Genomic DNA, 27354 nt, shown 5'->3' with positions numbered 1-27354 from the left:
CAGGCCCTTGGGAAGTTAATCCACTCATTTCTGGAGACCTACCCACCCCAGGGCCCTACACAGTTAACTGGTGACTAAGTCAATAAGCTAGCCCACTTTCTCTATTCACTGGCCCTAGATAGCAGATCATACTTCAGCTTTACATCTCATCCAGTTATCTTGCCTCCTACCTCACCACATATCAGCCTGATCCAAAACCCTTTCCATATTCCTAGAACAAAAAGCTAGTACTATTGCTGAGTCAAAATGCAGTCTATTGACATTTGCAGTACAATTCCAAATTACTTTCAAGAAAGGCCTGATCAGAAGTACAGTAGTTAACATTTGCCTGTTTTCCCAGGGCTGCTCCAACAACAGTCATTTTCTCTTTTCGTCATCTTTGCCACTTTGATGGGGGTGAAATAGAACCTTAGGATTGTTTTCATTTGTATTTCTAATTACTTTTCATTTGACTGTTGAGAGCTTATATTTGAGAACTGCCTATTCATATCCTTTGATGGCTTATCTATTAGGTGAATCAGTTCCTTATATATTAGACTTTTATCAGAGAAAGCTGCTACAGAGTTTTCCCTAGTAAATTGTTTTCCTGCTAATTTTAACAGCCCTGATTTTATTTGTGGAAAAGTCTTTTAATTGTATATAATCAAAATTGTCCATTTTGCCTTTTTTGTGATTCTCTCTATCCCTTGTTTAGGAACTCTTCGCCAACTCATAACTGCAAAAAGGAATCTTCTCTGCTCTTCCAATGTGTTTATGATACAACTTTCGAAGTCATGTATCCATTTGCTCATTTTGCAAGTGGTTAGAGGTTTGGGGCTAAACCTAATACCTGCCAGACTGCTTTCCAAGTTTCCCAGCAGTATTTGTCCAATAACAAACTCCTACCCGCTGGAGGGTCTTTGGGTTTACTGAACACTATGCTACAATGTTAACCTGTTCCAGTGACTTTTTTTTTTCTATTTTTCAACTAGTACCAAATAGGTTGATAATTACAACTTTAAAGTATCTGGTATCTGGTACTGATAGGCTTCCTTCCCTATAACCTTTTTTCATTATTTCTCTTGAGATTCCTGGCCTTTTGCTCCTCCTGATGAATTCTTTAAAATTATTTTTTCTATTTCTGTAAAAGCAATCCTTTGGTAGCTTGATTGGTATGGCAATGACTAGTTTAGGTACTAGTGTCACATTTATTATATTGCCTTGATCTACCCAGAATTTAGGTCAGTCTTTATTTTATAGTTGCATTCATATAATTCCTGTGTGTGTCTTCATAGACTCCAAATTATTTCATATATTCAACAGTTATTTTGAACAGAATTTCTCTATTTTTTTCTGTGTACCTTTTTTGGAGGTAATATAGAGAAAAGCTAAAGATTTAACAGACCTGCTATTTTGCTGAAATTTGTCAATTGTTTCAATTAATTTCTAGTTGAATCTAGGATTCTCTAACAAGAACTTTATACCATCTGCAAAAAGCAACAGCTGTTTTCTCTTCACCCTCGCCTATCATCTCAATTTCCAGCTCGTCTTATTGCTATAGGCAGCACTTCTAGCACTATATCAAATAATAGCTGTGATAATGGACATTTTTGCCTTTATCAACCTCTGTTCATACTAAAAAAGATCTCTAACATTTCTCTCTATATATAACATCGACCATGGGTTTTAGATAAACACCATTTACTTTGTTAAGGAAAAATCTCATTCATTCTTATGATTTCTAATTTTTTAATGGAATGTTGAGTTCTACATATCAAAAGCTTTTCCCAGCATTTACTGATACAATCATATTATTGCTACCATTACTAATACATTAATATAATTTTCCTTGTACTGAAACTACTTATGTCCCTGATATAAATTCAATCTGGTCATAATGTATAGTCTTTTTAATACATCAAGGTAGCCTTTGTCCTAATATTTTATTTAATATTTTTGCATCAATATTCATCAGGAAGTATTGGTCTACAATTGTTTTCTGCTTTGTCTTTCCCTGCTTTAGGGACCAAAACCTTATTTATATCATAGAAGAAGGTTATTTAAGACTCTTTCTTTTCCTGTTTTTTAGAACAGTTTACATAGCCTTATAATTAATTGTTCTTTGAATGTTTGATAGAATTCATTTGAAAAACTATCTGGTCTTGGGGGTTTTTTTTAATTTATGGCTCATTTTTTCCTCTAGAATTTTAGTTATTTAAATTATTTTTTCTGTTAATCTGAGCATTTTATATATACATATATGTATATATATCCCATATATAATTTCATCTAAGTAATTCATTTTGTTGGCATGTAATTGTGCAAAACAATTTCTGACACTATCTTTTTTTTCCCCATATTAGTCCTGATGTGGAAGAAGAAACGGACCAAAAGGAAAAAAAAAATACACACACAAAAAAAATAAAGTGAAAATAGTATGCTTGGATCTCCATTCAGATTCCATCAGTTCTTTCTGTGGATGTAGATACATTTTTTCTTGTGAGTACTTTGGAATTGTCTTGGATCATTGTATTTCTGAGAAGAGATAAGTCATTCATAGCTGATCATCAACCAACGTTGCTGTTACTGTGTACAATGTTCTCCCGGTTCTGCTCACTTCACTTTACATGAGTTCATACAACTCTTTCCAGGTTTTTCTGAAGTCATCCTATTTGTCATTTCTCATAGCACAATAGTACTCTATTACATTCATGTACCACAACTTGTTCAGCCATTCCCCAACTGATGGGCATTCTCTCAATCTCCAATTTTTTGATACCACAAAAAGACCTGCTATCAATATTTTTGTACATATAAGTCCTTTTCCCTTTTTTATGATCTCTTTGGGATACAAATCTAATAGTGGTATTGTTGGATGAAAGGGTATGCATAGTTTGATTGCCTTTTGGGCACAGTTCCAAATTGCTCTCCATAATGGCTAGATCAGTTCATAACTCCACTAACATTGCATTAGTGTCCCAATCTTCCCACATCCCCTCCAACATTTATCATTTTCCTTTTCTGTCATATTAGCCAATCTGATAGGTGTGAGGTGGTATCTCAGAGTTGCTTCAATTTGTACTGCTCTAATCAATAGTGATTTAAAGCACTTTTTCATATGACTATAAATAATTTTGCTTTCTTCATCTGAAAACTGCCTGTTCATATCCTTTGATCATTTATCAACTGGAGAATGACTTGTTTTCTTTAAATCTGACTCAGTGCTCTATATATTTGAGAAATGAGACCTTTATCAGAGACACTTGTGGTAAAAATTGCTTCCCAGCTTTCTCCCACCTTCTAATTTTGGTTGCACTGGTTTTGTTTGTGCAAAAACTGTTAAGCAAATTAGGAGAGCAAGGAATAGTTTATCTGTCAGATTTATGGAGAAGAATTTTTGACCAAACATGAGATAAAGAGCATTACAAGATGTAAAATGGATAATTTTGATACTTTTATTTCATCTTTATTTGTTGTGAATTATTTTTTTCATTTCTGAAGCAGGCAATTTGGTTTTCCATTCTCTTTTTCAAAAAAAAAAATCCTATCAGTTGTTTACTAATTTTGAGGTTCTTTAGATCAGTTCCTAGTTTTATTTTATTAGCGTAATGGTGTTTTTGCTTTCAATTTTGTTCATCTCTTGATTTCCAAAATTTACTAATTCAAAATTGAATTCAAAATTCAATTATGATACCTGCTCCCCTCACAGATTCAGCCATTTTTTCCCACATCCTCCCATTATTTGCAATAGCAAATACTGTCCTTTTTTCCTCTAAAGTATTATTTTTCCTTCCCTTTGTTTTCTTCACTTATGGTTGTAAAAAAAAATTTGCCAATCCCTCTTTTTGTCTTATTTTAATCCCTCTATGAACTTTGAAAACATTGGGGTTCTGAAGTGATATCTGTTCCCCCCTCTATTATAATTAAATACTTCCTCTTTCCAATTGCTTTAACCTTTTTAACAGTTCTTTTGATACTTCTATTTGCATTTCAAAGATTCTACACAGGGTCACCTAGGTGGCACAGTGGATAGAGCACTGGCTCTGGATTCAGGAGGACCTGAGTTCAAATCCAGCCTCAGACACATAACACTTACTAGCTGTGTGATCCTGGGCAAGTCATTTAACCCCACTGTCTAACCAAAAAAAAAAAATCAAAGATTTTACACAGCTCTGGTCTTTTCATCAAGATTGTCTGGAAATTCTCTACTTCATTAAAGATCCATTGTTTCTTCTAGTGAAATTACAACTCAATTTTTCCAGCTCTTAATTGAAAAGCTCTATCTTTCGCTCATGTTCTAAACTTTCCTGTTCTTCAGTGTGGTAGCTGCTAAGTTTTATATGGTCTTTCCGGTTCCTTGGTATTTGAACTCTTTCATTCTGACAGCCTGCAGTATTTTATCTTTAACCTGGAAGCTCTGGATTTTGGCTCTATATACTTTAAGGTTTCTTTCAAGAGGTAATTGGTGGATTATATTTTTACTTTCCCCTATGGTTCTTACAGGACTAGATAGTTTTCCTGTATGATTTCTTGAAATATGATACCCCGACTTTTTTTTGGTTACGGTTTTCTGAAAATCCAATAATTCTTAGATTATCTCTCCTTGACCTGTTTTCTAGGTAGGTTGTTTTTAATAGGAGATACTTACCTTTTCTTCTATTTTTTCAGTCATTTGATTTTAATGTTTTTTATTGTCTCATAATGTCACTTATTTCTGTTTGATCCACTCTCATTTTCAGGAAGTCCTATTATTTCATTTTTGGTTTTCTTTTCTTTTTTTTTTTTAAAGTCCTATCATTTGAACAAGATTTTGCACCTCCTAGTTATTCTTCTAATTCTTGGCTCCTGATTGGAAAACTATGAGATTGGGAACTGAAAGGCATATCAGCTCTGCCCTTGCCTCAAAAAGCTCCTCTGCCCAGGTCCCCCTCTCCTTAGTGCCTGTAGGAGCCTAAGTGATCCCTTTTCTGTAGGTTTTCTTTATTTCTTAAGCATTATTTGATTTGGCCTTCTTTTGTTTAATTTTTCTGGAGTATGTATGAAAGAAATGAGCTGTTTTGTACCTTTTTTTTTTTACTATGCCATCTTGATCAGAAGTCACCCACTTCTCTGTATTCTTCAAATTTATCACTTCTTATGGTACAGTAATATTCCAGCACACTTATGTATCACCATTTCTTTAGCCACTCTCTGACTAGCAACTATTTTGTTTCCATTTCTTTACTACTACACAAAAAGTGCTGCTATAAATATTTTGGTGTATATGAGACCTCTCTATCTTTGACATTTCTGGAATACATGTCCAGCAACTGGATGGTTTAAATATTCTACTGCTGCATCTCACTCTAAAAAAACACTTGGCAGAAAGCCAGATGACACTTTAATTTGCTAAAATGAATATGTATCCTCATGGTAGATAAGTTTCATCTAGTTTGCACAAATAAATTCTAAATAAGAATCAGGAAAATTTTCAATTATACAGCTTACTAAATGGTTGTAGAATGAAATGAATGCTGAAGAAAGTAAAACATTCAACTGAATCCAAAAACAGTGACCAAAACTCAAACCCAAAATGACTTACCTTGATTTGACTTTCTTTATTAGTTATAATTTGCTCCATATTTGCTTTAGAAGTTTCAAACATTTTTTTCTGTTCATTAAGTTCATTCAATCGTTCATTCCATCCTTTAGATTCTTCTAAAAGCTAGAATCCCCATAAAGTAATTAGTATATTTTCCACTTACATATGTAGCTGAGTAAATAAATAAATAAATGTAACATTTATTTGACGCCTACTACCTGTACTTTGCCTGAGGACAAGAATGCACATTAAGTGTTTTTATTTGTTTGGAGTTTTTTTAATGTTCCCTGTCTTTAAGAAGTTTACAAACTAATTAGGAAAACAGGACATATGTATACATTTTAAGTTACATTAGACATTTGTCATAAGATAAATGACAATATAGTTAACAATCATACAATCATAAATTTAAGTGGGAAAGCTTTTAGAAGCTGTCCCAGTCAGAGCACATATGGAATATTATGGAATAGGGCATCCAAGAAGAAATATCTACCAGAGGTACATGGATGAATGCTCAGAAGAGAGATAAGAAATGGGGTTGGTCTTTTTGTGGTGGCAAAGAACTGGAAATTGAGGGGATGTCCATTAACTGAAGAATGACTGACCAAGTTGTGGTACAGGGTCCAGGATGGTGATAGAATATGATTGTATTATAAGAAATGACAAACAGGATAGTTTCAGAAAATCTGAGAAGACCTATATAATTTGATACAGAGTGAAGTGAGCAGAACCAGGAGACCACTGTACACAGTAACAGCAATACTGTAAGATGATCAACTGTGGAAGACCTAGTTACTCTCATCACTACAATGATCCAAGATAATTCCAAAGGATCCATGATGAAAAATGCTATCCACCTCCAAAGAGAGAACTGATGAAATCTGAGTACAGATTGAAGCATACTTTTTTTGCACTGTGTTTATATTTCTTATTTTTTATTCTTTTTTGCAACATAGATAATACGGATATGTTTTGCATGATTTCACATGTATAATTGATATCATTACTTGCCTTCTTAATGGGTATGGAAGGGGCAAGGAGAAAGAGACTTTGGAAATCAAAATTTTTTTAAAAGAATGTAAAAAAACAAATGAATAAAAGGGGAAAGAAGAATGAAAGGAAAAGAAATGGGGCTGGATATTTGGGAGTCATCCTTCTTTCCCCTAAAACATGCCTCTATCTCTAATTTCTGTTTCTGCTGAGAGAGCCACTATCTTTCTAGCCATCTAGGCTTTGATTCTTCTTTCCATTTCTTTGCCACATGGCAGTCATTCTCTCTGAAATATCCCTAGTTTCTACTACCAACTTTCCACGCTTAGTCATGCTCAGATAGGAGAACTCTTTCAACTCAAGTATTCTCTAATCCAAGAAACATTTATGAAGCATCTGCTATGTGCAAGGCCCTATGTTAGAGGCTGGGAACACAATGATAAAAGAAAATACAATTCCTGCCCTCAAGGAGCTTACATTCTACTGGGGAGATGCAACATATAAATTAGATAAAGATATATACGGCAGTCTGAGAAGGGAAAACTAACCACTTCCCATAGGAGGTGGCATAGGAACTGAGACTTGAAGGAAACCTAGAGTCTAACAGGCAAAGGCAAAAGGGAATTCATTGCAGGCATGGGTCAGCCTGTACAAAGGAAAGGAGACAGGAGATGAAATGTTGAGTTTAGGGAACAGAAGGCAGACTAGTTTGGCTGGAACACAGAATGCATGAAAGGAGGGGCTGCTAGGTGGCGCAGTGGTCAGAGCACCAGCCCTGAAGTCAGGAGGACCTGAGGTCCTGCCTCAGACCTAACACTTGACGCTTACTAGATGTGTGACCCTGGGCAAGTCACTTAACCCCAATTACCTAAAAGAAAAAAAAAAAGAATGCATCAAGGGGAAGACTATGAATAAGCCTGAAAAGATAATCTAGAAGCATATCGTGAAGGGCTTTACATGCCAAGCTTTTGAGTTTGTATTTTATCCTAGAAGGAAAAAAGGAACCACTGGAGACTGTGTAAATAATGAGAATAATACAGTCAGATCAGTGCTTCAAAAATGGCAATTTGGCAACTATGTCAGATAGATTTTAAAAGAGAGAAACTAAAGCAGGTTGTGAATTAGGAGACTATTTCAATAGTGCAGGTGATAAGTGAAGAGTAGCCAAACTAGGTGGTAGCCTTGAGAGAAGAAGAGGGGTGCAAGAAACTCTGACAAGGTAGAATTGACCAAACTTAGCAATTGATTAGATATGGGGCATAAATGAAAGTAAGGAGTTAAAGATATGACTTCAATGATGTAAAACTGTTGTCCTCAAAAGAAACAGAAGTCTGGAAAAGGGCTAGGTTTGAGGTATAAAGATAATGATCTCTGTTCTGGACACACTACATTTGACTTGCAGACATCTAAATGTACTTCCTTCAGGTTAGCACACTGGGGGAGAAGCACAATGATATGCCAAGATGACGATAACTTTAAAAACACAGACAATACAGTGACACATTTCCCACATCTTAGAGTCTATCCACAGTGATCAATCAGTCAAGATGCATTTATTAAGTCCTTCCTATGTGTCAAGCACTGTGAAGAAATGCAAGTCTCTACCCTCAAGGAGGATACATTTTATTAGGGGAAACAATTACAGATACAAAGTAAATATACTTTAATTTCAGGGGAGGAAGGGACTAGCAGCTGGGGATAGGGAAAGGACACACGTAGGAGGTGGTGCTTGAGCTCAGATTTAAAGGAAGTCAGGGATTCTAAGAGGCAGGAGAGGAGGTGGGAAGGGTGTACATTCCAGACCTGGAGGACAGCTGTGGGCCCCCCACAGATGTAACAGCATGTATTTGAGGTTTGCAGGTAGGCCAATTTGACTGAATCATAATGTAGGTGGATGGAATAATGCTAAAGCTGAACCAGGAAAGCCTTTAAATAACAAGATGAGCTTGTAATTGATCATAGAGGCAACAGAGAGGCACTAGAGCTTCTTGAGTAGGGGAAAAATAGAGTCAGACCTATGTTTTCTAGGCAGCTGTGGAAGGTGGATTAAAAAGGGCAGATAATGGAGACAGAGAGTCCAATTAGGAAGTGACTGCTCTTGTCCAGGGTAAGAGGTTATGAAGGACTGAGCTAACAAAATGGAGAGAAAGGCACAGATGTAAGAGATATTGGGGAAGTCAAGTTAAGAAGACTTGGTAACCGACTGGATATAGGGAGTGAAGACGATGCTGACATTGTAAACCTGGGTGACTAGAAGAATAGGGATAGCCTTGATAGAAATTGAAAAAAAAAAGTAGATTTTGTGGAAAAAGAAATGAGTTCTGTTTCGGAGATGCTGAGTTTGAGATGCCTATGATACATTCACTATGAAAATGTCTAATTAGCAATTGCTGCCATCAGACTACAACTCTGGAAGTAGAGAAGGGCTCTCTTCTCACACACAATACACCAGACACGCCACCTCCTTTTGCACTGGCCATCCCACATGCTTGGAATGCATTCCCTCCTCACCAATGTGTTGTATTTCCCCCTCTTCTTAAAGACAAAATTTAAGTGCCACTTTTTTACTTGAAGCCTTTCCTGATTCCCCAAAATGTAGTGAGTGCCATCCTTCTCAAACTATCTTCTACTTTGTATTTATTCACTTCATATTTATAGTGTATGCCATTTCACACATACTTACTGGCTCCCCCATTACAATTTAACCTTCTTGTAAGTAGGTATTGTTTTGTTCTTTGTAATTATATCTCCAGGACTCACACACTGCTTGGCACAAAGTAGGTACTTTAAAAATGCTTATTTTCTTGGTTGGCTGTGGATACAGTGGGGACAATACCAAAGAGTTTTAAGAGGTAGAGCAAGGAAGAACAGGGGGCTGAGGGTTAATGAAGATGAAGATGCTGATGCACCAGAAGGCCAGGATGCTTGAGGGGAAATAACTTTGTATTTTAAAATCCTTAAGTATGAGGGTGGAAAGGAATACTGTGAGCCACATATCGCATTCTTTGAGAAGGGTAGACGTGGAGTTAAATATATCACAACGACAAGGATCTGGATGGCATGAACACCTCTAGGAAGCACTAGCAAAAAATGGCAGCAAAGAGGGCACCTGGAACTGGCAATGGACAGCAAGAAGCAGGATAACTGTTCTCTCTCCTTCCCCACTGTGCTGGTGGCATGAGGAAAACAGTCATTCACATTGGAAAGCTGTCCACAGTTGCATGAGTGGCAGAAGAGGAGTCTATTAACAATGAAAATAAAGGTCCACAGGACATAATGTAATTAATAAGAGGGAAAAGGAAATACGTACGTTGTAGAAGGATGGACTGGGGCAGCTAGGTGGCACAGTGGATAGAGTTCCAGCCTTGAAGTTAGGTGGGCCTGAGTTCAAATCCTGCCTCAGACACTTGACACTTAGTACCTATGTGACCCTGGGCAAGTCATTTAACCCCAACTGCCACACCAACACAAAACAAAAAAAAGAAGAAGAAGAAGAAGAAGGGATGGACTAAACAGGTCAGGTAGGGAGGGTGAGGTAGCAGATAAAATAGATTTTCACCTCAGCAAATTTCAACTCTGAATCATAGGGATAAGGGGAGCAAGAAGTAGAAGTTCCTGCCCCAAGATGGGAAAAGATTTTATATAAAACAAATTTTATGGCTCTGTAACTCCAAGGCATTAGTGGGCACTGTGTCCATGCAGAGATGGAAGTTTCAGCTGCTACAGCCTGTCACTCCTAATACTGAGGAGATTGGGGTGTAGGGATTGTACAGAAGAAGCAGCTCCATCTATGATAAAAGATAAGGCACATATAAAAGATACCCTACAGACAGGGTAAGAATGTGGCACCTGACTGCTGAGTCCCTGGAAGCACAGGCCCTCTAACACCTCTTCTGCTCTGATGCTCAGGACCTCTGATGGATGTGGATCCCCATCAGTGCGGGCCTATTACTAGATTAACAGTAGATTACTATTGTCTAGATTACTTTTCTTTCTGAAGGATAAAGGTCACTAGGGTGGGAAAGAGCCTATAAAAGTGAAACTGACTACACAACAAAGTCTTTACCTACTTTACATGTTTTATTGAGGGTCAAGCGTGCTTATTTTCAACAAAAAGGAAGATACAGAAGGTTCTATATTGTCACATTCATGTGCAACTTATTGGGAACACAGAACCCATACTAACCTTGCTACCATTAATAGGCACAGGAAAGGCAATACAGTGATTATAAAAAATGTAATGTTACCATGCAGAACCAACCCATCATCAGCCCTGGCACAAGCCTGAGCTCCCCATTTACACGGATGGGACATTTGCAGTTTGAGTGCTCTTCAATCAGAGAACTATACAAACCTGTTTTTGGCTTTCCTGAAGATGGGAATTTTCTTCCAACGCATCTTCTATTGATGTTTTAAGTCGTTCCTCATTCAGCTGAAATACTTTTAGGGTTGTTTTGGCCTAAACAAAATAGAAAATGTTGAATCAGCAACTATGAATAAATAAAACAACTAGTGAAATAAAACAAACATTATAGAATCAAAAGATTACAGAGTTAGAAGAGAAAAATACCTACAGATTTAGTGTTGATGAAATTAGAAGCCATCTAATCCATTCCCTTCATTATATACTGATAAGGAAACTGAGAGACTGAGAGGTTAAGTGACCTGCTCAATGGCAGAACCTAGTATTTAAACGCAGGTGACTTCTAGTTAAGGTGGTTGAGTGAAGAAGAGCAGAACAGCCCAGCTTTCACACAAGTACTCCAGCACAGGAGGAAAAAAAAGCACCAAACTGAATAATGATCAAGAAATCTAAAGAGAAACTACTGTAAACCCAGATCTGCATAAGGGGACAGTTAGAAGCGTATGGATACTAAGGAAAGGGCCCATCAGAAAAGCTGAGTGAGTACAGCACTACAAAGTCCTCCAATGCAGACCCAAAAACCCTCCATGGATAGTTGAGGCCTGAAGAAAGGAGGAAGACTGGAGAGCTCCAATGAGGAAGGTCCAAGGCAATCAGAACCCAAAATACGTAAGTGCTTCCAAGAGTTTGCAGCTGCACCAACAATAGCACAGAGTAGATCTGTGTAGCTTTCATTTAACATTTCTTGATCTGTGCCAATGATAGCTTTTAAGAATACAGCTCTCTGGGGGCAGCTAGGGGGTGCAGTGGATAAAGTACAGGCTCTGGAGTCATAAGGACCTGAGTTCAAATGTGGCTTCAGACATGTAACATTCACTAGCTATGTGACTCTGGGCAAGCCACTTAACCCCAATTGCCTCACAAAAAAAAAAAAAGAATACAGCTCTCTGTACCAAGAAGATAAAAGTGGACATGAAATTTGCCAGCACCCTGAGCACAGATGCCAGTCAATGGAAGTAAAAGCCAGAGGCAGGAACCTAGACAACATAGGTTAAAAACAAACAGTGCCCCACCATCCAAGTGAAGTCTGGCAATATGGATAAACAGAAGAAGATCAAGAAATGAAGATGGAAATAATTCCACAACAACTACAAGCAAAGTCTCAGACTTCAAAACAAAACAAAACACCAGCTTAGTCATAAGAAGTACAAGAATTCCTGGAAAAAATGAAGCAAGAGACCAAAAAGGAGATGACAAATGAAATGAAAGCCATACCTAGAGGAAAGAAATGAAAAGAGAATAAACAGCTTACTACAGGAGCTCCTAAGCCTTATCCAAATAAGAGACTCCCTGAATACTGGAATGGATCAAACAAAGGATTTACTCCCACTGAGACAACAGGACACATTATAACAAAATCAAAAGATGGAGGGGGGAAAAAAAAATCTAAGTTACATCCCAAGCAAAACAACTGATCCAGAAACCAGGTCGGAGAGAGATTATTTAAAAGTTATTGTTGGATTGCCTGAAATCCGTGACTTTCCCTATCCCTAAAAAAGACTGGATCCCATATTTCAAGAAATGTTAAATGAAAACTACACAGATCTATTCCAATCAGAAGCCAATTTAAAACAGAAAGAATCCACAGGCTGCCGCCTCAAACTTTCAGCTGGAAAAATCAGAGGAAGATTTCATTGGTACAGGTATAGAAAAATGGAATTTTAGTTTTAGAAAAAGTCAGTCATGCCTATATTATCTGACTTTTACGTGGAGAGAGAGTTAACAGCATGTCTTTGCTTATCCTTTGTTCTCAAAAAGGACCAATGACATCTGGAAGGTGATGCCATGACTTAGAATGGGATTTAAGTGAGGGAGGGCTATGCAAACTCACCAGCCTCACTCTCTCCTCCAGAGCCATCTGGGTCCAGCGGTAAGATATAAATCAGGACACCTGGAGATGGCCCCAGATGCAATGGGAGACCTTGGCCTTTTTAAGCTAAGGTCTTTCCCAGGTCTCAGTCTGTCTGAGGCAACAGCCATTCAGTGATTAAGGCTAGGTAAGAAATGAGGCCAAGAATGGCCTCTTTTACCTAGTCCAGAAAAAAAAATCTGGGAGGGGAAGACCCTCAGGGTTCTGGCCAAAACAGAAACAAGGGCTGAGCTATCAGGACCCAAACAATGACAAAGAGAGGCTTGGGCTGGGAACTACTGTTAGCCAATCAATTAGAGCCAGAGTGATCTGGGTTTAAGGCATGATCCTTAAGAAAGAAATCTAGCCAGTAAATCCCAAAATAACTTGGGAGGTTTCAGCAATCAAAATTTATATTCCTTTAGGCAGAGCACCTGCAGGTAAGGATATGATACCCAATGTGGACAGAGTGAGAGGAGAAAGGGAAGGAAGGAAAGAAAGAAGGTGCACTGCCCAACTGGAACTGGCCAACTGGATCCCCACTGGGGCAGCTACTACTACTCAGATTGTTATTTGTTCTTCTTTCTCAAAAAGGACCATGACATCAGGAAGGTGATGCCATGACTTGCAAGTAAATGAGATTTGCACAGCCTAAGTGAGGGAGGGCTGTGCAAAGTCAACAGCCTCACTCCTTCCTCTGGAGCCATATATGGGTCCAGTAACAAGATACAGATCAGGATAACTAGAGATGGCCCCCACGTCACAGAGTAAAGCAAAAACATATGTATATAAACAATCACAGGAGAAGCAGGAAGATCAACAGCTAACAGAAGTTTGGAAGTTAAGAATAGAGTCATAATCACCCTTGATCTAGGGACAGAGGCTCATCTGGTGATATGCTTGAGCCTCTACCAAAAGTTCCCAAGTTATTTAACATTTTTATATGCCCCACAACTATTCCTCAAACCCCACAAATCCGATCAGAATTTGTATATAGCTGAGTTCGGGATATCTGGATTCTAGTCCCAGCTCTGTCACTAATTAGCTGGCTGTATATTCTGGGGCAAGGCATCAAATTTCTCTCAATTCAATCCAACCCTTATCTCAAACTTTCAACTGGGGAAGTCAGAGGAAGATTCACAAAAGAGGTGGCTCCTACGTTAAAGCTTGAAGAAAAGAAAGGACTTTGGAAAATGGAGATAGGGGAGGAGAAAAGAGAAGTTTATTCCAACACAGAAGGTGATGTAAGCAAAGGTACAAAGATATCCATTGGGACTTCCCATTGTGATTGGAATGTACTGCTCAGGAAGTAAAATAATATAAAATAAAACTAGATAGGTATTTAAAATCAAGCTGTAGAAGGTTGTGAATATTTGTATCAAGAATTCATACTTTATAATGGAATACTATTGTGCTATAAGAAATGATGAACAGGCTGACTTCAGAAAAACCTGGAAAGACCTATACGATCTGATGCTGAGTGAAGTGAGCAGAACCAAGAGGACTTTGTACACAATAACAGCCATGCTATGTGATGACTAATATTGTTAAACTGAACCCTTCTCAGCATTACAAGGATCTAAGACATCTCCAGAGGCCTCGGGATGGAAAATTCTGTCCACATCCAAAGAAAGAACTATGGGAGTCGAATCGGTATCACTTATTTTTACCTTCTGTTGAGTTTTGTTTCATCTTTCTGATGGTTCCTCCTACTGGTTTTAATTTTTACTTACAACTTCACTAATGTGAAAATATGTGAAAAAATGTAAATGTAAAGCCTATGTCAGATTGTGTGCCATCTTGGAGAGGGTGGGGGGGGGAGGAAGGGGGAGAAAAATTTTCAACTCAAAAGCATATGGAAGTGATTGTTGATAAATCAATAAATTCATAAAACTGAAAAAAAAAGAATTCATACTTTACTTGATAATCTGCTTCCTTATCTATAAAAATACCAGGGTTAGCTAAACCTTCAAGATTTCTTCCAGCTCTAAAATTCTGTTTCTGTATCTTGTTCTTAACGATATTTTTAAATGCTACATTAAATTTACATTAAGTTAAGTTAAAATTATCTGTATACTTTACAAAATGACTATCCAGTTCAACTTACTTCAGCTACTTGCGATTTGACAGATTTTGATTCCTCTTCGAGTGATTGTATCCGTTTTTTAATGTCAGCCATCTAGAAAGACAGTGTTAATAATTATTTTAAGTGCTTTTTCTTTTTTATTGTAAGGGCTTCTATCCACTGTTAGTAACATCTGTTATAAAACCTGATTACATATTTATAGCCAAGATGGTTCTAGTTTATAATTACGAGCTGCACGAAAAATGTAACACTATTTTATAACTACTTTATCATATAACTATTTTACTACTTTTATACTTTTGCAGTAATATAAATAGTAAACATCAAAGCAGTATTTAAAATAACACCTTTTGGGGCAGCTAGGTGGCGCAGTGGATAGAGCACCAGCCCTGAAGTCAGGAGGACCTGACTTCAAATCTGGCCTCAGACCAAACACTTGACACTTACTAGCTATGTGACCCTGGGCAAGTCACTTAACCCCAATTGCCTTAAGAAAAACAAACAAACAAACATCTTTTACCTAAACCTTAATATTTTACCAAATTACAGCTGAACGGATTCATGATATTTAGCAAAAGGTCATAATTTCAAAAATTAATTAAGCAGTCACTCACAAACATCACTGTGTCATTTCCTAAACTAAATATCAAGGGGGAATAAAAAAGGAGAAAAAACCTCCCAGAAACTTAAAGCATTTTTATCTTTGCTCTTTGTACAGTAAAAACTGCCTACTATATATGTAAGTATTTAGGTTAAATGCAAGCTAGTTCTTTTAATGTGTATTTTAAAAAGCTACAAAGTTTAAGTCACCCCAGATTGCTTTTCCCTTTTCATTTCTCCATATACAAAAGTCTTACCAACTCATCTTGTTCTGATCGTTTAGATTTCTCCTCTTTCAAGTCTGTTTCTAGAGAATGTATTTCATCCAGAAGCACAGAGTTTGCCTTGTCCAGCTTTTCATATGCAGCCTAAAAATAGTCAATTTTGTAAAGTAACATGAAGCATTTTTGGTTAGGGTTAATTTCACATATATCTATATTAAATTTTTTGCAAGTGTATCAATAATTTAAATCAGCTTATTTGCTATGATTAATAATACTATTAAACTTTGATTAAACAATACTGCATCTTCCAAAATACGAAAGAAAAAATGAGTAGGACATTCATTTAAAAATGACAATCAAATAAAAAATGAACACATCAATCAGAAAATTATAGGTGCACTTCAAAACAGCTTTAAAGGCAATCTTGCTCTATGTAAGGCAAAAGATTACAATTTTCTATTACCTTTTACTATTTAAAATTATGATTAGGTACTAAATTGTTACAATTGATTTACAGAAGATAAAATAAACATACCTCTAATATCTGTGATCCTTCAAACTTGTCGCCCCCCACCAAAAAAAAGAATCAAAAAATAATTCAACAGATACCAAAATAAAAGCAAAACAAATAAACACTTTAATTCTGCTTAAAAATAAAACAGGAAACTTGTTTGTGTACAACTTTCCTATCTTTTCCATATTGGTTTCTTTTTATATGCTAAATCTTCAGCTATTATATAGTTGTATTATACCTGAAAATGTTTTCATCAAGAATATCAATAATTTCAACCTAATTAGAAAAGGGCTGGCTTGTTTTGATGATATGGCTGAATCTGCATGTAACTATTGTTACTGATGCTCATGAAGGCAAGAAAGTTACTATAAAAATACTAAAACTTAAAGATTTCCCATAATATTCAGCTCAAAATGAAAAACAACTAATATGTGCAATTAGAGCCTATAAACCCAATATCTCCCAAAGTAACTGTTTGTATTTGGCCCATAAAGTATGATGCTACTGAACCAACTTCTTGTTCACCTATAAAAACTGTAACTGGTCAAAGTAGAAACAGAACAACTAATCCTACACAGCACAGTGGGTGAGAAAAGGTAATCAAGAAATAGAAAATAAGACAACTACTCTGAAGAAAATGAAATTCTAAAACTGAAATTCCTCTTTGGTGACAATCTCTCCTATAGCCTTATTCCTGAGGATGCTCGTGTTTCTTTTTGAGACTTCTTGCCCATCTATCCCTCTCTGTTTTCCTCATCCATTGCCCTGGTTTCATTTCCCTCCATTTACAGTATTAATTTTAAGATCTGTCATTTCACCTCCACAATCACTTGACACCTTGTCATTATACCCTACTAATTCTCAATCCTGGGTCATTCCTATCAATCTATCATCTATCTGATCTCTTCTCTTCTACTGATTGCCATGCCAAGCCCAGCTGAAAGAAATAAGAAAATTTTGCTGACTGAATTCAATATAAAATCATAATATCTAATCTCATGTGACATCCATCTCACCAATGCAAAGGAATCCTTTTATTCATCTGAGTTCCAATCATACTCTTGACAGAAGCTTATTTTAAACTTCCTACATAAAGTCCACAACTATATCCCCAATCCAATCTCTCTCTGAAGATGATTTTGTCTCCTACTTTACTGAACAGACTGAAGGCCTGTTCTCTTTGCTAATCTCCCATTCTCCACACTTCAAAACTGCTCTACTTATTCACTTCTCCTTTGCTTCAGGTCTCAGTGGCAACCCTCCTTTCTATTCAAGAAGTATAATGAACAGTGTTCATTATATCTCTTATCTTCAGTCTTTTTCTCTCAATAATTCCTTCCTCATTACCTATAAACATATTCAAGTCACTGCTTTCCTTAAAAAGCTAAAAAGCAAAAACTAAACAAACAAAAAAAACCCACACATCCTTTCTCGACCCTATTATACCCTCAATATGTCATCTTATATTTCAAACCTCATTCCCATTCACTGCCAGAACTCCTGAAAAAAGTATATACTTAGTATCTATACTTTCCATTGCACAATTATACTAAAATCGTTCTCTTCAAGGTCACATAAAACCTCTTGATTACCCCCCTTGCCCTCCTCTAGCCTCCTGACCAGTTTCCCTGTTTTGAGTTTCTCTTCTTTCTAAACCATCCTTTACTCAGCTGGCAAAACAGTCTTCCCAATATACAAATGCCCTGTGTCACTTACCTACTCAAAAACTTTCTGGGTCTCCCTACTGCCTACCAGATAAAATGCAAACTTCTCACCTAGTATTTAAAGCCCTCTACAATCTGGCTCCAGATTTCCAGAATTAATTCCTATCCCTTTCATGCACTCTATAAAATGAGGGTGTTAGGTCTCAATTGTTCTTTTTCAACTCTAAGTCATATAATTCCTGCTCAGATTTCCCAGTATTTTATCCTCTCTTTTTTGCTCCATGATATTCTACCTCTTCCTAAACTTATCTGTATGCATGTCTTATAAGGGCAGAGATTCCAAATTTTTCATCTTTGTATCCCAGGCCCCTATTACAGTATTTTATGCAGAGTAATTGCTTGGTATTTATTCAGTTGTTGATGTACAAAAAATTTATTTTAAGAAATAACAAAAGTTATAACCAGGAAATAATTCATCTAAGTTCGTGCTCATTTTTATATGGAATTCATATTACAATTTTTGTTTTCATCGCAAATGAACACAGCAAGGATTATAGGACTAGGAGTTGGAAGGGATCTCAGAGATTATCTAGTCTACCCCCTCATTTTACAGATATGGAAACTGAAGCCCCAAAAGCCGAAGTAAGAGGAAAAAACAGGATTCAAACCCGAGTCTTACAGCTACAAATCCAGTGCTTTTACTATTTAGACTTAAGCCCAAATCATCGAGAATCTTTTGATGCTAACACAGTAGCTGGAAACTACTGTGGGAGGGCTAAGAAAATCTATAGGTTATAAGGAAAAAGAAGTGACCTATTTCCATCTGTTAGTTTAGAAGAAACAAAAGACTCCTTCCTCTTCACAATATTTATCTTATACACATCCACCCAAACAAAAGAAACACAATATCAAGACTGTCTCTCTGCTTGGCTGAATTTTAAATTGCTTTCCTAAAAAATTTAAATATAAAACTTTTTTCCAAATCTAACTTACTCCAAACTCCAAGGAACTTGAATATGAAGTGATGGTGGAAGAGCTAGCAAATGAGTAATAATTCATTGCTATCGCCTATTCTCTTTTGAAAATGATTATCTCGTAATGGAATACCATTGTACTATAAGAAATGATGAGCAGGCAGACTTCAGAAAAACTTGGAAAGACTTACATGAACTGATGCTGAGTGAAATGAGCAGAACCAGGAGAACAGTGTACACAATAACAGCCACACTGTGAGATGACTGACTTTGACAGACTTAGCTCTTCTCAGCAATACCAAGATCTAAGACATTTCCAAAGGTATCTTGATAGAAAATGCTATCCACATCCAGAAAAAAAAAACGATGGAGTCTGAATGCAGATGGAAACATAGTATTTGCTCTCCTTTTCTTTTGTTGCTTTATTTCTTCTTTCTCGTGGTTCCTCCCATTAGTTTTAATTCTTCTATACATCATGACTATTGTGAAAATATGCTTAATATGAATGTGTAAGTAGAGCCTATATCAGATTACATGCCATCTTGGGGAGGAAAGAGGAGAAGGGGAGAAAATTTAAAACTCAAAATCTTATGGAAGTGAATGCTGAAAACTAAAAATAAATAAATAAATAATTTTTGAAAATGAAGTGGGAAAAAAAGGAAAATATCTCTTCTTTATGATGTCAGGTACTCTACTCTGCAAAAAAATGGCATGCATAGTACACTACTGGACTGGAAACATGTGATCTCCTTGGCTGTAGTACGTTCTACTACATAACAAGGTCTGGTCAAGGGGGAAAGACAAAAGGCCAAAAAGTGATCTAAATACCTTACCGACAAGTTCTCAAACAAAGATTCCTATCTCCAAAGTGTTTTCAGCTTCTTTCTTGCGTTCTATTTCCTCTGTGTGTGTTTTGTTTCTGAGGAAGCTCTAACTGGCCACCAAACAAAATAATTAACACTTCTTTTCTTAATGAAGAAAGTATGCCTATCTTCTCTAAAGGACGGTCTTTTCTTAGCTTTAATAATATGTTATTAATTTTTTAAAAATAAGACCCTTTCATCACTTGACTACTTCACCTTTTCCTTCTGTTCTTACCTGCAGACTGGGTATTTCTGATGACTCTCTCTCAAAGTTTCCATCCTTCAAAGATGATTCTAGAGATCTATACTGCAATCAAACAAAAGACTATGTCAGCAACTCTCAAATATGGCTTTGGTGACCATATGAAAACCAGGGAAAATATGCCCTGACTGCAGGTTGGTAAAGCCTAGAAATTACTTTACAGGCATATAAATTTGATCAGAAATAATGACAAACCCCTGCCTGTGATTTTTCACTGGCAAATCAATCAATCAACAAACATTTTTATGCACCTATTACGTGCCAAGCACTGTGCTAGATATTAGGGATACAAATACAAAGCATCAAACAATGTCAACTCACAAAGAGCTGTAAGAATATTCAGAATAAATATAAAAGAGAATAAATACAAAGTAGTTAAACAGAAGGTAGTTTGAAAGGGAAGGTATTAACAGTTGGGGAATTCAAGAAAGGCTTCATGTAGAAGGCAGTCCTTGAGCTGGACCTTGGAGAAAGAAAGGGATTCCATAAAGTGCAGGTAACAAAACAGCACATTTCAGGCACGAGGGGCCACCAGCACAGTGATGGAAGATGGGAGTGTCACACATAAGAAACTGGATTGCAGAGTTTGGGAGGATCAGAGTTTGGCAGAATCCCAGAACACAGGAGTTTCTGAGTCTCCAACGAGACTGGAAAGCAATGTTGGAATCAAGTTATGAAGGGCTTTCAAAGCTAAGCAGAGGAATTTATATTTTATTCTAGAGACAATATACTACTACTTAAGTTGAATTAATAGGACAGTCATAGGATCAGATCTACACTTAAGGAAAATTACTTTGGTAGGAGTTTGTAGGATGGATTAGAGAGAAGTGAGACTTGAGGCAAGGAGGCTAATTAGGAATCTAGATAAAAGATGAAGACGGCCTGAACCCAGATAGTAAATACACGCATAAAGAGAAGGGCTGGATATGAAAGGTGTTATGGAGACAAACAATAAGATCTGGCAATTGATTAAATAGAAGGGGCGAGAGATAGGGAGAAATTAAAGGTTAGGAAACTGAGAGGGTGGTGTTATCAGAAACAGAAAAGTATAGCAGATGGATGAATTTAGACAGAAAGATGAATTCAATATTTGGCATGCTGAGTTTGAAATGTCCAAAATACAATTGGTGATGTGGGGCTAAAACTCAGGGGAAAAGTGAGGCTAAATATATAGATCTGCGAGTTACCCGCATAAAAATGAGAATTAAAACCACAGGTAACAGATGACATCACCAAGATGAGAGAGTATAGGACGATCTTAAAGAACACCCACGATAAAGGAGAATTATATGGATGATTAATCAGCAAAGGAGAAGAAGGAGCGGTCACAAATGTAGGAGAGCCAGGAGAGAGGAATGTCAAAAAACCCAGAGAAGAGAAAGTATCCAAGAGGAAGGAGTGGTTAACAGTATCAATTGCAACAGAGAGGTCAAGAAGGACGAAGACTGAGAAAAGACTGTCAGATCTGACATTTAAGGGATCAATGGTAAATCTGAGATTTGAGATCAGAGAACAGTATAGAGGTGAAACAGCTAAAGGGATGGGACTGGAAAGGAAGGAAAGCCAAGTTAGAGCTGGGCTAATTGCCTGAGAAAGTACTAAGGGCTAGGGAGACCCAATGAGGGAGGAGAATAGGTTTAAGAGGGGTGAGGCTTAGGGAAAAATAAAATAATAGGTGGTTATGGTCAGATAAAGCAATGTCAGAGTTCCTAATTAAGGAAATAAAACATTTGTGGGTAAAGGTAAAATCTAGTGTGTACAAATGACAGCAAAGCATATCCTTTATAATTCCCTAGCAAAATTTATCAAAGTCTATGTCTCAAAGAGGCTTGAGACTCCAAATCTTAGTGTCACTTCCCAGTAAACACAGGGAAGGATATAATCCTAAGAGCAAGACCATTAAAAAGTATGTCATATACAAAAATATGCTCTATTAGTGTCCATCTACCTCAAGTTTGAAGAGATCATCAGTGATATGTTATCACTGTTATCATGCAATTACAGGTCTAGTGCCTATTCCTAACATTTTTTTACAATGACAATATAACAATAACATATATAAAAAACATCCATATCTTACTTTGCCATTTACAAAGTACTTAACATACATAGATCTTATTTGATCTTGCCTATAGGCAAGTATTAATATGCCAATTTTGAAGAAAAGAAGCTCAGAAAGGTTGTGACTTACCCAAGGTCATATAGCTAGTAAATATTGGAGCAAAGATTCAAAATCACAGAATTTTAGAAGCTACGTAGTCTAATCCATGCATATAGAGGAATCCCTTCTGTAAACACCTCAGTAAGTACTCATCCAGCTTTTATCTAACAACCTCAGGGAAGGAAAACTCACCATTCCATTTTTTGGAAATTGTAGTTATTAGGAAGTTCTTCCTCATATTGTGTCTGAATTTGTTTCTCTATAACTTCTCCCCATTGCTCCTCATTCTATCTGCTAGGGCCAAAGAAAACAAGTCTAATACTTCTACATGATAGTACTTCAAATACTTGGAAGAAATCATAGTCCCCTTCAAAGTCTTCTCTAGGCTAAACATTCCTATTTCCTCTTTTTTCCTAGTATTTATACAGTGCTTTAAGGTTTGCAAAGTGCTTTACAAATATTATCTTGTGGGGTGGAGCCAAGATGGTGGCACGAAAGCAGTGACTTCCTTGAGCTCTCCCCCAAAACCCCTCCAAATACCTACAAAAAAATGGCTGTAAACAAATTCTAAAGCAACAGAACCCACAAAAAGACAAAGTAAAACAAATTTCCAGCCCAAGACAGCCTGGATGGTTGATTGGAAAGGTATATTGCACAAGGCAGGTAGAGGAGCGCAGTTCAGCATGGGCTCGCAGGCCACAACAAAACTGGAACAGGCCTCAGAGGACTGAATCACAGGCAGCTGGGCAGTTTCCAGGCTCATCAATCCACAAAGACAGAAGACAACTTAGAAGGTCTGCAATGCTGAGAGAGGAGCTAGGTCAGAGCCAGCTCCAGAGTGCAGAGCACAGAGCACTGGTGCTGGGGCAGTGGTTGCATTTTGAGCCCACAGACTGAGGGGGAATCAAGTGGCTGATCAGAGGGGACTGCAGGGATCTCTTTGCTGGTGTTGAGGCAGGAATCTCTTGCTTTGCCTGAGCTTGGATCTGGGTCACAGTTCTGGGTGTCGTTTCTGGGGTGAGGAGGAGCACTGGCGTGGTGGAGCCTGTAGTGGCTGTGGAGAAGAAACCCTCCTCACAGTTCCAAGAGAGAAAAGACTGCCTGTGGCCAGTCACTCAAAGACCAGAGCTCAGGCCAGGAAAAGAGTAAACACCTCGACCCTTCCAGCTTGGAAGAACTGAAAATTTACAGGTCCCTAAAAGTATTTCTGAAAAAGCTATACAAACCCCCGAAGCTTGGGACAGTACATTCTCCACATTGGAAGCAGACTCTTATCTTAACAAAGAGTTTAAAACTCAAGTAGTTGGCTGGGATCATGAGCAAACCTTGCAAAAAGATTCAGACTATATTATTTTACTTTGGTGACAAAGAAGATCAAAACATACAAACCGAAGAAGACAACAAAGCCAAAGCTCCCACATCTAAAGCATCCAAGAAAAATATGAATCAGTCCCAATCCTTGGAAGAGCTCAAAAGGGATTTTGAGAAGCAAGTAAGAGAAGCAGAGGAAAAACTGGGAAGAGAAATGAAAGTGATGCAAGAAAATCATGAAAAACAAGTCAACAGCTTGCTAAAGGAGACCCCAAAAAAATACTGAAGAAAATAATACCTTAAAAAATAGCCTAACCCAAATGGAAAAAGAGATCCAAAAAGCCAATGAGAAGAATGCCCTAAAAAGAAAAACTGGCCAAATGGAAAAGAAAGTCCAAAAGCTTACTGAAGAAAATACTTCCTTAAAAATAGAGCAATTGGAAGATAGTGACTTTATCAGAAATCAAGACACAGTAGAACAAATCCAAAAGAATGAAAAAATAGAAGAGCTCGTGAAATATCTCACTGGAAAAACAACTGACCTGGAAAATAGATCCAGGAGAGAGAATTTAAAAATTATTGGACTATCTGAAAGCCATGATCAAAAAAAAAAGCCTAGCCATCATCTTTCAAGAAATTATCAAGGAAAACTGCCCTGATGTTTTAGAACCAGAGGGCAAAGTAGAAATTGAAAGAATCCACCATCTCCTCCTGAAATAGATCCCCAGAGGAAAACTCCTAGGAATATTGTACCCAAATTCCAGAGTTTCCAGGTCAAGGAGAAAAATTGCAAGCAGCCAGAAAGAAACAATTCAAGTATGGTGGAAACACAATCAGGATAACACAAGATTTAGCAGCTTCTACATTAAGGACCACAGGGCATGGAATATAATATTCCGAGGGCAAAGGAGATAGGATTACAACCAAGAATCACCTACCCAGCAAAACTGAGTATAATCCTTCAGGGGAAAAAATGGTCATTCAGTGAAATAGAGGACTTTCAAGCATTTTGATGAAAAGACCAGAGCTGAATAGAAAATTTGACTTTCAAATACAAGACTCAAGTGGAACATGAAGAGGTAAACAGGAAAGAGAAATCATAAGAGACTTATTAAGGCTGAACTGTTTACATTCCTGCATGGAAAGATGATATTTATAACTCATGAGACCTTTGTCAGTATTAGGGTAGTGGGAGGGGAAAAATTATATGCATATATAGATAGATAGATAGATAGATAGATAGATAGATAGATAGATAGATAGAGGGCACAGGGTGGTTGAAGACGAAGGGGCGATAACTGCAGAATAAAATTAAAGGGTGAGAGAGGAGAGGTAGAATGGGGTACATTATCTCACACAAAACAGACAAGAAAAGGTTCTTACAGTGGAGGGGAAACAGGGGAAGGTGAGAGGAAATGAGGGAATCTTATTCTCATAGGATTTGGCTTAAGGAGGGAATAACATACACACTCAATTGGGTATGGAAATCTCTCTTACCCTACAGGAAAACAGGGGAGGAAGGGGACAAGAGAGCAGGGGGATGATAGAGAGAAGGGCAGATTGGGAAAGGGGTAATCAAAAAGAAGTACTTCTGAGGAGGGACAGGGTCAAAAGAAAGAATAGAATAAATGGGGGGCAGGATAGGATTAAGGGAAATAGAGTTACTTTTTCACAACTTGTCTACTATGGAAGTGTTTTGCATAACTGCACATGTATGGCCTGTATTGAGTTGGATGTCTTTTCAATGAGGGTGGGTGGGGTGGGAGGAAAGGAGAAAATTTGGAACCCAGTTTTAAAAACATGTTTAAAAAAAATGTTCCACAATGCAACTGGGAAATAAGAAATACAGGAAATGAGGTACAGAAATCTATCCTGCCCTACAGGAAAATAGAAGGGGAAGGGGATAAGGGGAAGGGGGGGAGAGATAGAAGGGAGGGCAGACTAGGGGAAGGGGTATTCAGAATGCATGCCATCTTGGGGTGGGGGGAGGGGAAAGATGGGGTGAAAATTTGGAATTCAAAATCTTGTGCAAGTAAATGTTGAAAACTAAAAATAAATAAATTTATATAAAAAAACTTTCTTAAATTAAAAAAATATATATATCATCTTGCTTTAACCTAACAAGAACCCTGGGAGGTTCTATTATTATCCTCACTTTATAGAGAAAAAAACTGAGACAGATAAAGATTTAAGTAACTTGCCCATGCTCATACAGCTAATAAGTGTGTGAGACCAAATTAGAACTCAGGTCTCCCTGACTACAGGCCCAGCACTCTACCCACTGCAGCACCTCAGTGCCTAACATGACGTGGTCTCTAGAACCCTTACCATTCTGGGTCATACTCCACACTATATACTCTTCAGCTTCTCAATATCCTTTCTAAAATGTGGCTCCCAGAGAAGAATATCATGTTCCAGATACAGTCCGATCAGGGGAGTGTGTAGCATGTGGATTACAACCGTCACTGTGCCTCTCTTAAGAGAGCCCAGATCCCATGAGCTATTTCAGCTGCTACGTTGTACTACTAACTTGCATGAAGTGTACAGCCCACTGAAACCCTCACAGATTTTCCACAGAAACTGTCTAGCCATGCAAAAAACCATCCAACACCTGGGAAGTTGAATTTTTTGTAGCTAAGTGAAGGACTTTCCATTTATCTATACTAAATTCATCTCATTCAATTTAGCTGCTTGTTCTGGTATGTTGAAATCTTCTTAGATCCTGTCATTTAAGATGTCAGCTATACCTCCTCATTTTTGTGTCATCTACAAATGTGATAAGCACACGCACACCATCTATGCCTTTATCCAAGTACTGGTAAAATATTATACAGCAAAGGGTCAAAGACAATTCCACTCTAGGTTACTCTTAGACCAAGATGGCATTAAACCAATGATTACCAGACCTTTGGGCCTCTCAATTTTATTGGCAAAATTTGTATAAAATTCAAACTTTCTAAGTCCTAGAGATCAGTGTGTTCTATTACAACACTGTGGAATTATTTTTAATTAAAATCTAAAACATTAAAATCTCAGAAGAATAAGAAGCATAAAAACAAGGAGACAAAAAGAAATAAAACCATTGGCAAGTAGGATTGAAAAAAGACAATGAAATGTTTATTATATTACATTGTAATTTAACAGAACAACTCACTAACTATAGTAATTCACTGGAAAATGTAAAAGCAGTAGTAAAAGTGTTTTGTGAAAAAAAGGAAGATAATGAGATCATCCCAGTTTCTCCGGGAAAAAGTAGTGGAAAGAATGTAGAACTAGGCATTCTGGATTCAAGTTCCATTCTGTTACTGGCTTACTGTCTTGGTTAAGTCACTTAATATTTGGAACTTTGCTTTCTCATCTATATGACCAGAATAATAATATCCACACTACTTGCTTCACAGGGTAATTACAAAAATCAAATGAGATGAGGTGTGAATATGTCTTTAAAGGAAAAAAGTATTATATAAATATAATATGCTGTGACTATGAGGAGCTGTACCTTTTAAAGAAAACTGCAAACTAAGTAGAAACTTAAGAGCAAAACCATATTCTCGATGTTGGCTAAAGTTTCTACTTAAAAGCCTTTTCATGTAAAACTATAAGTTTAACATGAATGTTGACAAATTAAGAAATATGCTTACCTCTTTTTGACAAAGGCTAAATTTATTCAGCATCTCACATTTTTCTTCCATTAGTTCAGTAATTTTTTTAGTAAGCTGTTTTTCCCTTCCTAAAAAAAACAATGAATATTGTCATGTTTAAATTATTGTAATGAAAAGTATGAAAAATTTCAAAGTACAATGAAAAGATCCAAAATAGAAAAAAAAATTGCCTACCTACATAAAGTCGGCTTTTAACCTGAAATAAATGAGT

General features: G+C 37.1%; 1 protein-coding gene across 20 annotated transcripts in view; it reads right to left on the bottom strand.

The window, feature by feature from the left end:
* MIA2 (MIA SH3 domain ER export factor 2) overlaps window positions 1-27354 on the bottom strand; it is a 131305-nt gene that overhangs the window by 46164 nt on the left and 57787 nt on the right. For 13 of the 20 annotated variants that reach the window (XM_078150336.1, XM_078150334.1, XM_078150330.1 and 10 more), the window contains 8 exons: window positions 27318-27339; window positions 27123-27211; window positions 19984-20054; window positions 16268-16307; window positions 15766-15876; window positions 14930-15001; window positions 10905-11009; window positions 5561-5683 (listed from right to left, as the gene is read on the bottom strand). In XM_078150336.1, coding sequence (XP_078006462.1) covers window positions 5561-5683; window positions 10905-11009; window positions 14930-15001; window positions 15766-15876; window positions 16268-16307; window positions 19984-20054; window positions 27123-27211; window positions 27318-27339 — 633 coding nt within the window. Of the gene's footprint in view, window positions 1-5560; window positions 5684-10904; window positions 11010-14929; window positions 15002-15765; window positions 15877-16267; window positions 16308-19982; window positions 20055-27122; window positions 27212-27317; window positions 27340-27354 lie in introns of all 20 variants that reach the window. The other 7 variants (XM_078150335.1, XM_020991336.2, XM_020991335.2 and 4 more) reach the window with 2 other exon arrangements.

Source organism: Phascolarctos cinereus, unplaced genomic scaffold (genome assembly GCF_003287225.1).
Source record: "Phascolarctos cinereus isolate Bilbo 61053 unplaced genomic scaffold, phaCin_HiC Scaffold_2;HRSCAF=192, whole genome shotgun sequence".
Classification (NCBI taxonomy): Eukaryota; Metazoa; Chordata; class Mammalia; order Diprotodontia; family Phascolarctidae; genus Phascolarctos; species Phascolarctos cinereus.
Note: the sequence above shows the minus strand (reverse complement) of the source record. Positions and strands in the feature narration are given on the sequence as shown.